The sequence below is a fragment of the Dromiciops gliroides genome, chromosome 4, assembly GCF_019393635.1.
Source record: "Dromiciops gliroides isolate mDroGli1 chromosome 4, mDroGli1.pri, whole genome shotgun sequence".
NCBI lineage: Eukaryota > Metazoa > Chordata > Mammalia > Microbiotheria > Microbiotheriidae > Dromiciops > Dromiciops gliroides.
The window spans coordinates 147318536-147333686 of record NC_057864.1 but is presented as its reverse complement, the minus strand read 5'-3'; the positions used below and the strand labels follow the sequence as shown (position 1 = coordinate 147333686).

General features: G+C 39.0%; 1 protein-coding gene across 1 annotated transcript in view; it reads right to left on the bottom strand.

Annotated features, from left to right (window-relative positions):
• Window positions 1–4336: 4336 nt before the first annotated feature.
• The window catches only part of PCNX2 (pecanex 2), a 373081-nt gene continuing 362266 nt past the window's right edge, over window positions 4337–15151 (bottom strand). Inside the window, exons 33-34 of the mRNA XM_044004215.1 lie at window positions 8288–8736; window positions 4337–5952 (exon numbers count right to left, since the gene is read on the bottom strand). Coding sequence (XP_043860150.1) covers window positions 5782–5952; window positions 8288–8736 — 620 coding nt within the window. The 3' untranslated portion in view covers window positions 4337–5781. The remainder of the gene's footprint in view (window positions 5953–8287; window positions 8737–15151) is intronic.

Genomic DNA, 15151 nt, shown 5'->3' with positions numbered 1-15151 from the left:
CAAAGGCATGGGGGTAAGAAAGTGTGTGAGAAAGGACTGATGTGACTTGGGTTTGCCAACTCAGACCAAAAAAGGGTCTTCCTTGATTACAAACCAGTGTGGTCCTTCATAAAAGTTTACAAAAGTGCAGTGTGTGTAAAGGCACCTTTTCTGTCTCCTACATGATCTCATCCAAGTGTTACTTTTAGACACTAAACAAGGTTGGGCCTCCACCAAAGGTATACTTTTATGTACCCCAGTATGGAGGTGATCCTAGATTCTTAAAGGCTCTCTGGCAAGGCTCCCAAACTGGAAAGGTTTGGGCAGAAACTCAGAAACAGACTCCAACTATTGCTTAAGGATCAGACAAGCTAAGTTTGAAGAGGTTCAAAACATAGAGATTGACTACCTGTTGATGAGTTTATTCATGTGATCTGGGTCAACATTGGGGGAGTACAAATGGAGGAAATCTCCTATTTTTGGAGAAGAACAAGCTTGATCCTTGCTAAGGAGGTATCATGAGCTTAGCTGAAGCAGTGTCCTGGCTACAAACCAAGCCAAGTATGATTTACTTAGTACAAGGTCTCTTGAATCACTTTTAAATCATGCATCATTACTGGTAAGAATGCTTATTGTGTTGGGCGGTTTTCCCTTTCCAGGTCTGCATAGAATCCTCCAAGTGGGCTCAATACTATTTTATGTGCTTACAGCTTCATAACTACATAAGAGGAGATTAATTCTTAATTTTCTGAAGTTTTAGAAATTTATAATTTTAAAAGTTTTATTGATCTTTTGCCTTTTCCATTTAAATGTTGGTTTGTAATATACCACTTGGTTTGAAAAAAGCATTTATCCAGGAAAAAAAAAAAATGGGTTTGGGTGGGGCCGGTGGGACTTGAGTGGAACTGATGTCAGAGAGTTAATTTCCGGAGAGTTCCCTTCATATGCTTTGCTCTTCCTCATAAACCAGTTCATACTCCAAGGCATATAACGTTTTCCGGAGCAACATTTTGTAATTGTGCTTTTCTTTCTTTGAGCTTTGGTTTAAGAGTAGAATACTTAGGAAGATGACAAGCCTTTTTTTCTACAGAAACATGTAATTTATATAACCTAATAGCTTTGATTACGGAGTCTGCGGAAGGGATCCTTAGTCAAGTTGCACTTAAAAGCCTTGGCATTTATCACACAGGACCTGAGACCATGCTCAGCTCTAAAAACCAAGGACTAAAAAGGGGTCAGTCTTTAGCATGATAAAGAAATGACTAAATTTATTGGATTGTGCTAGAATTTGCTTTAGCAAAGTTCAGAGTATTTCTAAACATTAAAAGAAAAAAAAAGAACCTCTCCTGATCTGCACAGTTTTAATGATGAGAACTTTATGTTTTTGCTTTTTGTTTGGTTGGGTTTTGTTTTTGTGGGGCAGTTGGGGTTAAGTGACTTGCCCAGGGTCACACAGCTAGTAAGTGTCAAGTGTCTGAGGCTGGATTTGAACTCAGGTCCTCCTGAATCCAGGGCCGGTGCTTTATCTACTATTCCGCCTAGCTGCCCCTCGATGAGAACTTTATAATGTGGATTTTTAATTTTGTGGGATAATAGCACACGACTGATAAACCATAAGTGTTTCAGTTTCCAGTTATAAAGGTCCTAGCTTTTTAGGTTCATATGTACAGGCATCATACTACTTCAATCAAGTGCTTAGTCAGTAGGGGAGGAAGAGGGTGGGGTGTTCCCATCTTCCCTCCCTTTTTGCTCTGATTTTGGATTGTAAAGCAGTTTCTAGGAGCAGGTAAGTCCCTGTGTGTACTGTAGGCAGGGGTTGGCGTTGCCTCAGGTTGCCTCAGTCTGATGGTAGACAGGGAGCCCGAGGAAAAAATGGAGGTGACTAGAGAAGGGGGCTGTAAATGTAAACCGGCATGCTGAATGCCCATTTTATGGGCCAAATAGAAGTTCGTGGATCTAATGATTCTAGTAAACAACTTTCCAGACATGACTGGTTCAGACACATAGCAAAGAGTTTAAATCCAATAATGCCAGATTAGCCACACAGTTTATATGAAACTAAGTCCCACAGTTCTTATATTAACTTTCCAGGAGAAGCAATTTTCTACAGCCTCCAAGTACTGAAAATAATTATTCAGCCTTCTGCTGGCAGAACATTTGGATAACTCTGGCATAGAAGTGTCAGCCCTGGAAATGTCCTTTAAATGGGGCTAATAATGCATTATTTTGTATGGAACACCCTCAGATGAGCCAGCTGACTGGCTGAAGGCCAGGTTATTAAGATCATGAATTGTGAATGGTCATATTAAAAGTGAGACTGCACAGTTGGGACTGGACAAGAAATCTAACCCAGAAAGGTCCTGGATAACTCAGGCAATGACAGTCGTCTTCCCCCCTCCCCCATTTGGGTCAGAATTTCCCACATTAGCAGCATTAAGAGGACCAGATTTATGGGGTAACTGCACAGCCCACTGATTTACATTAGCTTTAGAGACCCAGACTTTCCAAAGTGAAAACGTTTTAAGTGTCTGTATACAGGATGATTGCACAAGATTGAAAATCTGAATACTAAAGCAGAATTCACAAGGAAATGGGGCAAGTATTAAGCGTACTTAGCCACAACTGAGGGATAACTCACAAGCCTGTTCCCCCCCCCAATTCATGTGTTTTTTTAAAAATAGATTTAATTTTTTTATTTTTCAGCTAAAATTTTTTTCAATTATCAGTTTTCTCTCCTTCATTGGGAAAAAAAATAGAATGTTACTATGCCATAAGAAAAGATGAAAGGGTTAGTTTCAGAGAAACCTTGGAAGACCTATTTTAACAAACCCATCTTTAATGGTGTTGGAAATGCCTTCATTTGATATTTTTCTATACTTGCTCGCCTCCTAGTTTATTCAGATCAGTTTTATTTTCTACTTAAATTATTATTATTATTATTTTGTATTTATAAATTGTTGGAAAGACTGGAGATAGGTAGCCAACTTCTTACTAATGGGCCAACGGGTCTTGACCTTATTTTCTCATTTGCTTGAGGGGGTGAAGAGATTCCTTTTTTATACAGAAACTGCATTCACATAAGTTGACATTTGGGTCAAACAGCATTAGGGTAAATTTTCCTTCGGAGCGGCTACCCGAAAATACTGTTCAGTTTGCTGGACAGAGCTAGGATGAAGAGCATATGAATCAGTTCAGTTTCTTAGTACTTTTAAGTTCTTCATTGAGGAAGTAAGAGTAAGAATTAAGATGGCACTGGTGCCCTAAAAGAATTCTACTCATCTCATCTGGGCAAATTATATCCAAGGGTACTGAGGATGTCCAGCTATGAATTCTAAACAGGTATCAGTGAGTTTTTTCAAGAATTTTGAAGGAGGAAGGTGCTGCAGAACATAGGATGGACAAATGTTCTAATTTTCAAAAAGGGGAAGGCCACCTTAGAGCTTACAAACTAGAGGGTAATGAAGTTGATGGTGATAGCTGGCAAAATTTTAATAAAAGTAGTTTGAGCTTGGGAGTTCTGAGCCTCAAAGAGATAAGCTGATTGGGTGACCCCAGTGGGTCAATGGGCAATATGGTAAGTCCCTGAGTTGCCTCAGAAGGAGTCAACCAGCTCAGGTTGGAAACAGAGGTCAACGCTCCCATGCTGATGATCAGTAGTGAAATTGGGGCCTGTGTAAGATAGGGAAATCCCATCTTTTAAAAAAAAAATCTATTCTAGAAGTACAAGGGAAGCAAAGGGAGATATAGACAGACAATCGTTTATGTAGTAAAGAACTAGATGTTTTGGTGAACTCCGTATATCAACAGTATGAGAGACAGACAGGCAGAGAGAGACAGAAGAGAGCAAATAAATAGATAAAACTGTGCAAAATTAGGCTACAGTAATTTAAGTATAATGACTAGAATGAAGCAATAGATAGTCCCATTGTATTTCATCTTGGTCACACCACACTCTAAAGTATTATATTGCTTTTGGGCACTTGGGATATTGACAAAATGAGAATGGTCAATCATGAATGAGGATAACATGTCATACAAGGATTAAGAACCCCTTTCCCACCAAGCCCTCTTCCTTTTATGGTGAAGACAACGTTTTATGTTTTTCTTTTCTTTTACTACTAATGTAAATCTGTACAATTGTTCCTATGTTGAATGCTACAAGATAGTGTCTTTAAAAAAGACAAAAGGGGGCAGCTAGATGGCGCAGTGGATAGAACACCGGCCCTGGAGTCAGGAGTACCTGAGTTCAAATCCAGCCTCAGACACTTAACACTTACTAGCTGTGTGACCCTGGGCAAGTCACTTAACCCCAATTGCCTCACTAAAAAAAACAAAAAAACAAAAAAAACAAAAAAGAGGCCATTAGGAATCACAGCAGACAGTGCTGGACTTGGTGTCAAAAAGAACTGAGTTCAAATCCCACCCAGCTATGACCCTGGGCAAGTCGCTTACCTGCTGCCTGACTCAAATTACTCATCTGTAAAATGGGGGTGATAATAACACTTACTTCACAGAGTTGGTAGGAGGTTAAAAAGAGATAACATGCATCTAGCACTTTGCAAACCTTAGAGTGCTATATGAGTGATGTTATGATTATTAAAAGAAACCAGAATGAGAGTCCAATATCTAATGTATAAGGCACTGCATTCTTATTGGGCTATATTCTCGTTTCCCTTCTTGTTGTTAACATGGACTCAGGCTTGTGTTGTACATGTCTTGCATGGACTTGATCATGTCTGGGCCCAAGTATAGCCCAGACAGAGCTTATTAAAATTCCATTCTCAAAGCAAAAGAAAACCTACTCTCCTTTCCTCCCTCCCCCAATGGATAATAATTCCAGCAAAATCAAAATGCCTAAGCACATCGATCTTTGTAAACATTTTAATTACAAAAACAAAGGTGTGGACGTGTGTCCTATGATACATTAAGGATTTCTTGGCTTCAGAAACAGGTATGCATTCCAGCAAACTAAACAGGAACACACAGCCTTTTTCTAGAAATAATTCTGACTGCAAATTAGGAACATCATGTGATCCAAGATGGCTTTCCATGCACAGGTTTTGTTTGTTGTTGTTTTAAACTGGATTTCTTAATTCATCTTATATCAATATGCATTCTAGTTCTTTTACAAAATACTTTAAACATAGCTGCATGCACTATAGCATCTCCTGAAATATGTCACTATGGTGTACTTAATTACCACCTGCAGGAATGTGGTACAGAAATGAGGTTCTTCTTAAAAACTTAGGTCTCACTGTAGCATATTGTAACAGCCCATTATATATTAAATGCTACTATTCAGAATTTTTCATGGTAATGCAGTATGTATAAAATAGCCAATTATTTAGCATGCAATTAGCTACTTTTAGTAATGGCTGAAAATAATAGTCCATGTGTGTGCACTGCTTCTGGTTATGTTATGATACTAAATGGCTTTTGTTTGTTATTCCAATTTTCAAATGCAATTGCTTGAGCCCTCCCAGAATTCCACATCAGCAGCTCTGGTAGCTGGGAATTGTTGGGGAAGAGCATAGATAGCACGCAGGTTTTAGTCATCGAGTGAAAAGTTTCCGAGAACCTGAGATAAAGTTGCACTGTGTTTTAGGGAAGCTCTCATTGGTTCACGTTAAGGCCCTCCTGTAGGCTCTTCTGTCAGCTCCTTTTTGTTTTAAACTTCTTGGATTTTGAGTCCCAAAGATAAAGATTTTTTTAAATTGGTGTCACACTCCAGCCAACTGCAGGTGAGGGTACAGGTGACACTTTGTCTTCTGGAAGTAAGTCTCCTGCAACCCCCCGGCTCCCTCATGATTCTTCTGATAGACTTTGCTGAGAAGCAGTGTCATCCAGGCCCATGTCCTCCTGACTGGCTCTACGACAGATCACACTAAGGCTTTCTGCCATCGCCTGGGGAAGATGTTGATCTCGAAGCCGACCCTGTTCTGTGGCATATGTTGTTTCACAAGGCTCGGAGAACTGTTTCCAAAACAAAAAAAAAGGATGCAAACAAGCTTAGTATATGTCACTTTTAGTACTCTCTAGTAGCATGCATCTCTGTGAACAGGCCCAGATGGTCCGAAGTGGCCTTGGAAACTTTGCTTGGTGAAACAATGACTCCTATTCTTTACATTGGAATATATTGATCAATTGTTTTAAGACAGAAAATAAGTTGGTGATAGTCTACTTTGAATTTCACATTCAGCATGGGGTCTTGCATTGTTTAGATGCTTTTCTCTTAGAATATGGGCATTAATGTGTCGGAATGACATGACCTTTGGCAACAAAGTCATTTATATCTCTAGATTTCCCATGCTTCCATTTCTGTTATATTTTTACACCCTCACCAAATATAAATATTGAATTTATATTTTGACTGACATGTCAATTAAGAGGCATTTTAGTTTTGGCTGCAGCTGGCTTTAGCTAAATAATACTAATATGTGGTAAAGAGGGAGAAAGGAAATATGACAAATCATAAAGCTGGTTTTTTTCTTGCCTTGTATTTGCAGTGAGAGACAAATGAAATAAAAAGAAGGGACACCCTGCTTCTTTGCATAGTTGGAAGACTATGGGAATGGAACATTACATATACAATACAAGACATTTTCAATATGGTGAGTTTTGCTAAACTCTTGTTTTTTTCTTTTTCTTCTTTCCTATAAGGGATTGCTCTCTGGGAGTAAGAAGAGGAAGAATATACTGAGAAATTTAGGCAATTTAAAAACGAAAGATTCTAATGAATTTTTTTAAGCCTGATAATAGTTTTTCTAGAGGCACAGTTTTAAACATTTCTTCCCAGTTATTCATAAACAACCATTCCTTGATAGGAAATTACCATTCTGGGAGCCTCTTCATGGGTAACTTCCTCCCAAGGAAGACAATTTGTAATCCAGGGTCACTATGTCTTCTGACTGCTCTTCTAAGTAACTTTTCTTTTAAAAGTTACCAGTAAGGTTGAGGGTACAAATGGTGTAAACACCATTTTATCAATGAATTTAGCATCTTCTTTGTAACATAGTCTTATTTCCCCACTTTTCAATATTTTTCCTATGAAAAACAATTTTAACATTCATTTTTAAAATTTTGAGCTCCAATGTAATTTATTCTTTTTTTTCAATGTAATATATTCTTAAAGAATTGTCTAAATCACTGAAACTTGACTTGACCACAAATGGCACTTGAACCCAGGTCTTCCTGAGTTTGAGATCAGCTCTCTAGCCTCTATTCCATGCTGCCTTTCTTTTCTTTTCTTTTCTTTTCTTTTCTTTTCTTTTCTTTTCTTTTCTTTTCTTTTCTTTTCTTTTCTTTTTTTTTTTTGCGGGGCAATGAGGGTTAAGGGACTTACCCAGGATCACACAGCTAGTAAGTGTCAAGTGTCTGAGGCCAGATTTGAACTCAGGTACTCCTGAATCCAGGGCCGGTGCTCTATCTACTGCGCCACCTAGCTGCCCCCACCACCTAGCTGCCCCCCCATGCTGCCTTTCAAACAATAAAATGGAACATGTGAAACTTCCAACCTCTAAGATTCTATTTGTTAATGCAACTAACACTTATCCATAACACAAACACTGTTAAAAGAGAACAGCTGGAGGGGGCAGCTAGGTGGTGCAGTGGATTCAAGCCCTGGATTCAAGAGGACTTGAGTTCAAATGCAGCCTCAGACACTTGACACTTACTAGCTGTGTGACCCTGGGCAAGTCACTTAACCCTCATTGCCCCACTCAAAAAACAACAAAACAAACAAAAAACCCAACAGCTGGAGCCTTGAGTTCCTCTGAAACCAATGCAGCTTACCTATGAATGTAACATCATTTACTTGGGGTATTGGACTAGCATCCCTCTCACCACCTTGAAAGCAGTGGTAATAGTGGATAGCCTACAGATCAAACCTTCGTGTTCTTTTTTCTTTCCTCTGTTTCAGACCAAGATGATCTGAAGAGACTGAGCCAAATAGATTGCTAGAAAATGCTGCCTCCTGTATGGATGAGTGGAGAAGACATTGTTTTCTCCCTTCCGAAGGTTTCGTGCTAATAGCAACATTTCTACTTAGCTCGGTTGTATCTGGCAACCTCTGATGATGCTGGGGTATTATTATTTAGCGCACACGTAATCTAGATCCCGTTTGCTTCACAAAACTGCCAAACCATTTCATGTCTAATTACTTTGTCGTTTATCACTCTGGGAACCCTATCGTGAAGAAGATGGAATCCTGGAAGTAGATTTATGGGAATCATTAAGCATCAAATGTTAAAACAATGTAGACGAGTAGCCAGATAACTAGATTACTCCCATTAACACAGAGGCATCTTACCCTCGTAGTTTGGCTCATGGCTCTTGCAGAGGGGCCCATTGCAATGTTGACGCTGCTTGAAGATAGGGTGTCACTGGTATTTCCTCCATCTGCGGCTGAGAGCCCGGAAATGACCAGCGCACTGGAAAAACTTCTCTTGCCAAACAAGAAACTGAGGGTAGAGCTGGTGGATGAGCCCAGGCTGGATCTGATTAGTGCCTCAGCTCTCTCTCGGACATTGAGATGGCCAGTTGTTGAGACAGGACGAGGCTGGGAGTGTAGCGATGTGGTGGAATTGTGCAGGGAGAGCTGACTGCTGGAAAGCCTTTGAGCTATCTCGTGGACAGATGTGGAAGTCTGGAACAAGGATGGATGGCTTTCCAAAACAGGCCCAGACAAACTTGAAATTGGTGGTCTTTGGATGAAGGTAGCATGTGCCTGAGCAGACTGACTCCGGCCTTTTCTTCTGCCTTAACAAGAGAACAAAACAAATATTTTATCAGTGAATATTACCACCCCACCCCCCAAATCCTCCAAACAATGCTGTATAGTACATAGAGTGTTGGGTCTGAAGTGAGGAATATCTGGGCCTGGGTCCTGCCTTTAACACTTACTAACTTTTGAAATGAGATTCAGTTTGCTCATGTGTAAAATGGGGCAGAGAGGAAGGTTAGACTTAGCCTCTAAGGTCCCTTCCAGCTCTAAGTCTATAACCATGTAATTTCTGTTCGGTGAATAAAAACAAAACTTGTAATTACTTTCAAAACCCTTAAATTGAAATATAAATACAAGTTATCACTGGTTCAAGGAATTCAGGTTCGTCTACCACTAAAGAAATCATAGGCTCTTGGAGGCGGTAAGGACCTTTGATATTATCTAGTCTAACTGCTCTACTTTATAGACGATCGCACCAAAGATTAGAGAAATTGCACGGGAAGTTAGTGAAAGAAATATTTGTCTCAACTCCAGGCCTACTGACTCCCAGTCCTTTTTTTTTTTTTAAACTACGTATTACATCTTTGGAGTCGAAATTACTAATTCAAAACAGGTAAAGCACCTGAAAACAACCTGCTCAAGTCAAACAAGTTAGTGCCAGATTCCAAGTGCTAGAGAAACTCTTAATTCTTGGGGCCTTGGTGAGAAGGAAGGAAGGAGAGAGAGAGCAGGAAGGAAGGGGGGAGAGAGAGAGAAAGAAAGGACGGGCTTGATCATTTTAAATTTCCCTAAAGCAAGGGAGGGATCTGAAATATTTTTTTGTTATGTGTTCCTTTGCAGTCTGGTGAAGCCAATGGACCTCTTTTCAGAATAATGTTTTTAAATATATAAAATAAAACACATAGGTCTATATTGTAATATTCAAATACAATTATAAAAATATATATTTTTTAAAGTTCCCAGGCCCTAGGTTAAGAACCCCTGTGATTAAACAGATTGAGTAGGTTGAAATAAATGGTGTCGATTTTGGTCTTAGGGATAAGACGGCTTGCCCCTCAAAGATTCTAAACTCTGTATCCCCAATAACTAGTAGAGTATCTTGCAGGTAGTATGTGTTTAATTCAATAAATATTTATTAAGTGCCTACTATGTGCCAGACACTATTCTAAGCACTGGAGATACAACTAATAAAAATAAAGACAGCTTCTGTTCTGAAGGAACCAAAAGGGGAGACAATACACAATAGATGGCAGGAGAGAAAGGGGGTGCCTAGACACTTGCAAACATCTTGTTCTGTGGAATTAAAACCAGGCAGGTCATCAGGTGCAAGGTAAAATGAGCTGAGTGTAGTTTCTGCCCTCTATAAAGGAAGGCATTGAGAGTAATTGGGTATTCAGCCCTCCAATTAGAGAGGTCAGGAGGTTGAGGGATATGGGGTCAATCAAGACTTGAGTTAGCAGCTTGGTTGTGGTTAGTTTAAAGGTGAGAGATGCTTAAGAAGTGTTATTGAATTGAATCATTCAGCAAGTTGTTTTTTTAACTTAATATAGTACCTAATACTCCAAAGGAATTCCTTTTTGAGGAATCTAGGAGGTACAACAGAGAGAGCATTACATCTCCAATGAGGAAGAACTGAGTTAAAATCACACCTCAGACACTAACTCTGTTTGCTTCAGTTCCTGCAACTGTAAAATGAGAGAATACTAGCGCAACTTCACAGAGTTATTGAGAGGATCAAATGAGTTAATATTCATAAAGCACTTGGCAGAGTGCCTGGCAAGAGTAGGCACAGTATAAATGCTAGCTATTGTTATCATTATCGTTATTGTTATTACAAAGTAATACTAGTTAGCAATTATATAACACTTTTAAGATTTACAAAACACTTTACAAAATACTAATCTTCACAACAACCCTGGGAGTTAGTTGCTACTATTATCCCTATTTTATAATTGAGGAAACTGAGGCAGAGGTTATTCGAGGTGATCCAACTTCTGGGCGAAGGCCTCCACTGAGAGAGACTTCACCCCCTCCTAAGGCAACTCATTCTACTTCTGGGCAGTTCTAACTTTGAGGAAGCTTGTCCTGACATCATACTTAAATTTGTTTCTATGCAGTTTCTGCCTATTTTTCCCGTAAGGTATTGCCCCCTTGGTATATGAACATTTTATTTGCCTAAAGAGACACAAAAAAAGGATATTTGTGGGAGAAAAGCAACTTGAGACAATTCCAAGAATCAGGGAGGAACAGATAAGTGTAGCGAGAGGACCTGTTTGAAAGCAACTTAGGCACAAGTACTGGCTAACCGTAGGAATGGACGCATGCCTCTGTTGTCCATCGATTTATTTTCATGTTACGGTTTTAAGGGTTTTGAAGGATACAGGTAAAAAACTTACATAGCACAGAACCATTTGGGAATTATGAGAAAACTGTATACTGTTATGCTGGATAGAACTGTGGGTTTTGAGTTTATCAGCTTTGCCTTGATTTGAGGCATTTAAAGGTGATCAGTGAAAAGAGGAGATAAGGAGAAGACAGCAGACCCCTGAAGGGAGATGCTGATGGTGGAGACAGCCCCCTCCAGCTTGAAAGAAGCAAGGTGGAGGAGAATTAGAAGATAAAACCAGCTGCTTTGGGTTCAGTGAAGCCAAACAAACAGGCTCTGAGGATTCTGGGTATCACTGGAAGAAAGCAGAATTCTCTTTCTGCATAAATAGCTGGTTGGGTTTATTGCTCTTCATGCAAGCCAGAGAGAGATAAAAACCTCCCAGAAGCTTACCTGTGTAGTCCTTTACTGCCCTCTGTAGCTTAAAAAGAGAGGGGTAAAGATAGACTTTGCATCTAATTTGCTGTGAGTTTTGCTGACTGGAGAACAGATGTTGTTTTACTGAGAGCTGATTGGAGAAAATAGAATCCCGTGTTATTTGAAGACTCCTCTGGGGAAAGGCTGCATTACCCTGTAGCTATTGATAACTAGGGAGAGGGGAAACCTACAGTGGCTTGCTTGCATTTCCTTTTATTGCCTTTTATGGCTTGAGAAGGGGAAAATTCTCATAGCCCATCAAGAACAGACCTAATTAGCTTGGCAGATTCCAGACTTAGAGGAAATGCTGTGTCACCAAAAGAATGTAGTGCTATAGCTTTATGAAACTCCTTCAAAACCATGCCCTTCTGCTGTTTTCTCCCCAAGGATCAGAAACAACACAATCTCTGCGTTCTCCTCCTCTGATGAATCCTCCATCTTATTTGCTGTGCCCTTATTCTCTTCCTAATCCCTTAATAGGAGAGTTCCTTAGTGGTCCATCCTCAGCCTTCTTCCTTTATTAATTCTCTCTTTATAATTTCATTTATTCCAGTGGTATTGACTCCTCTAACCTCTCTGTGCTAGTCAGTTATAAGATCCTATCAACTCCACTTTGACAACATCCCTTGCAACTGCACTCCCCCCCCTCCCCGCACCCAACCTAGACCTGGTCTTTTATCAGCACTGCCTGGATATGAAAATAACATTCCAACAAGCCTTCCTCCCTTTGATCCATCTCGTCTGTCCTTCATATTTTTACAGAATAATTTTTCTTATCTATAGATCTGGTAAAAAAAAATCTTCTGTAGGTTTTGTTGCCTACTGAATAAAGTTCTGACTCCTTTCTCAGGCATGTACTTTCATCATCTGGTTGTTCAGCTGTTTCAGCCATGTCCAACTTTTTGTGACCCCATTTGGGGTTTTCTTGGCAAAGATACTGGAGTGGTTTACCATTTCCTTTTCCAGCTCATTTCAGAAATAAGGAAACCGAGGCAAATAGGGTTAAGTGGCTTGCCTAGGGTCCCACAGTTAGTAAGTGTCTGAGGCCAGATTTAAAGTCAGGTCTTCTAACTCCAGACCTGGCATTCTATCCACTGCACCACCTAGCTGCCCCAACATCATTTGGTACCACTGTCCTTTTCCAGCTTTATCTCAGTTTTACTCTTCTCTACTTCTTGCTTTGTTCTGGAACAAATGGACTACTCCCTTTCCGTCAAAATACATACTGTGTTCTTGGACCTTCATACCTTTAAAAAAAAAAAAAGCTTTATTGATGCCTTTTTAAAAATGTTACTGTAATTTCTGGACATGCTCTATCTTTAATACCTGATAAATAAACCCTCCCTTCTTAGAAGACTGCTCTGCAGCTTTTGACACTGTTGAGGACCCTGTTTTTAATACTCCAGGTTTTTGTGACACTGCTCCAGTTATTTTCCTATCATCTATTACATCATGTCTTCACAATATTCTTTGCTGGATTTTCATCCAGGTCATGTTGAGTGTCCTTCAAGGCTGTCCAGTCTTCTCTTTCTCCTTTATACTATTTTGTTTGGTGATATCAGCTCCCATGGATTTAATTTTCATCCCTATGCTGATGATTCTTAGATCTACTTATCCAGCCCTAACCTTTCTCTTAACGTCCAGAGTGGTATATCTAACTGCTTATTGAATATTTAAAGCTAAAAATTCTATAGACCTCTTAAACCCAACATGTTCAAAATGGAATTCATTTTTCCATCCCAGGTCTTCACCTCTTCCTAACTTTCCTATTACTGTGAAAGGTATCACCATCCACCCATTGCCCAGGATTGCAACTCCTCCCTCTCTACTTCATACCCAATTTGTTGCCAAGACCTTTGATTCAACATTTATAACATCACACACACACACACACACACACACACACACACACACACACACACACACACACACACCCCTTTCCTCTGACATTAACACCATACAAGTGCAAGCCCTCATCACCTCACACCTGGACTATTGCTGTAGTCTTATGGTTGGTCTCCTTGCCTCAAGTCTGTCCCCATTTCCATTACATTGGTCTTCCTAAAGATCAGGTTTGACCAGGTCATCTCCCTATTTGATAAACTCTAGTGTTTCCATGTCACTTACAGAATGAAAGATAAAATCTTCTATTGATTTCAAAGCCCTTCATAATTTAGACCTTCTAATCTTCTTATACTTAGCTTTCCCCAACAGACCTTTAAAAATACTTTTATTTATTTTATATAAAATTATTACATGTAAAATAACATATAATATTATTTATATTATATAAAATTATTTTTTAATTTATGGAATAAAATAAGCATTATACTATAATGGTATAATTTTTTAAAAGATGATTGTACATAAAATTCAATTCTATTCCTTACAACTTGCTATTCCTTCTGTTTCCAAAGATGATTAGGGAAAAAGGAAAAGAACCTATATGTTTTAAAATATTTATAGTAGCTCTCTTTGTTGTGGCAAAGAACTGGAAATTGTGGGGATACCCATCAATTGGGGAATGGCTGAACAAATTATGGTATATGATTTTGATGGAATACGACTGTGCTATAAGAAATGATGAGCTTAGAAAAACATGTATAGACTTGCAGGAAATAATTTAAAATGAAATGAGCAGAACCAAGAGGACATTGTATATAATAATAATAATATTGTTTTTAAGAACAACTTTGAGTGAAGGAGTCATTTTAACTGTTATAAATACCCAAATTAACTAATAAGTTCATATGAAGGAAGATGCTATTTGCATCCAGAGAAAAAACTGATAAGCAGAAGTATATACAGAATGATTTTACACACACACACACACACACACACACACACACACATACACACACACACACACACATACACACAATTATGTCTAGTGGTAGCCATCTCTAGAGTGGGGTAGGGGAGAGGAAAAAAAAGGAGAAAAGAAATTTACATATTATATATTATAATAAATATTATGTTTATATATAATATGTTATATATTATAATTGTTCTTATTTGTGAAGAGGTCCATGACATCAAGGTGATGTCATGATTTGCAGTGAATTGGATTCAAGTGAGGAAGAGCTGTGCAAGGTCACCAACCTAACTCTCTCCTCCAGAGCCATCTGGGTCCAGTGGCAAGATATATATCAGGACAATTGGAGATGACCCTGGATGTTTAAGGCAGTTAGGGTTAAGTGACTTGCCCAGAGTCACATAGCTTAGTAAATGTCTGAGGTGAGATTTGAACTCAAGTCCTCCCAACTTCCAGACCAGTGCTGTATCCATTGTACCACATAGATGCCCCATATATTATAATAATATATTAATTATAATATATTAAAAGGAATAGCAAGTTGTACCGAACATACTCTTCAATCTAGTAACAATGGCCTATTTGCTGTTCCTCTGTCTCCTAACTTGATGCATTTTTTACTTTTTTTTTTTTTTTTTGCTGGGCAATGAGACTCCATGCATTTTTACTGGCTGCTCTTCAGGCCTGGAATTCTCTCTCTCATCTCTACTTCCTGATTCCCTAGCTTCTTTCAAGTACCACCTGAAATCCTACCTTCTTCAAGAAGCCTTTCCCAATTCCCCTTAATTTCAGTGCCTTCCCTTAATTATCTCCAATTTATCATCTATATATC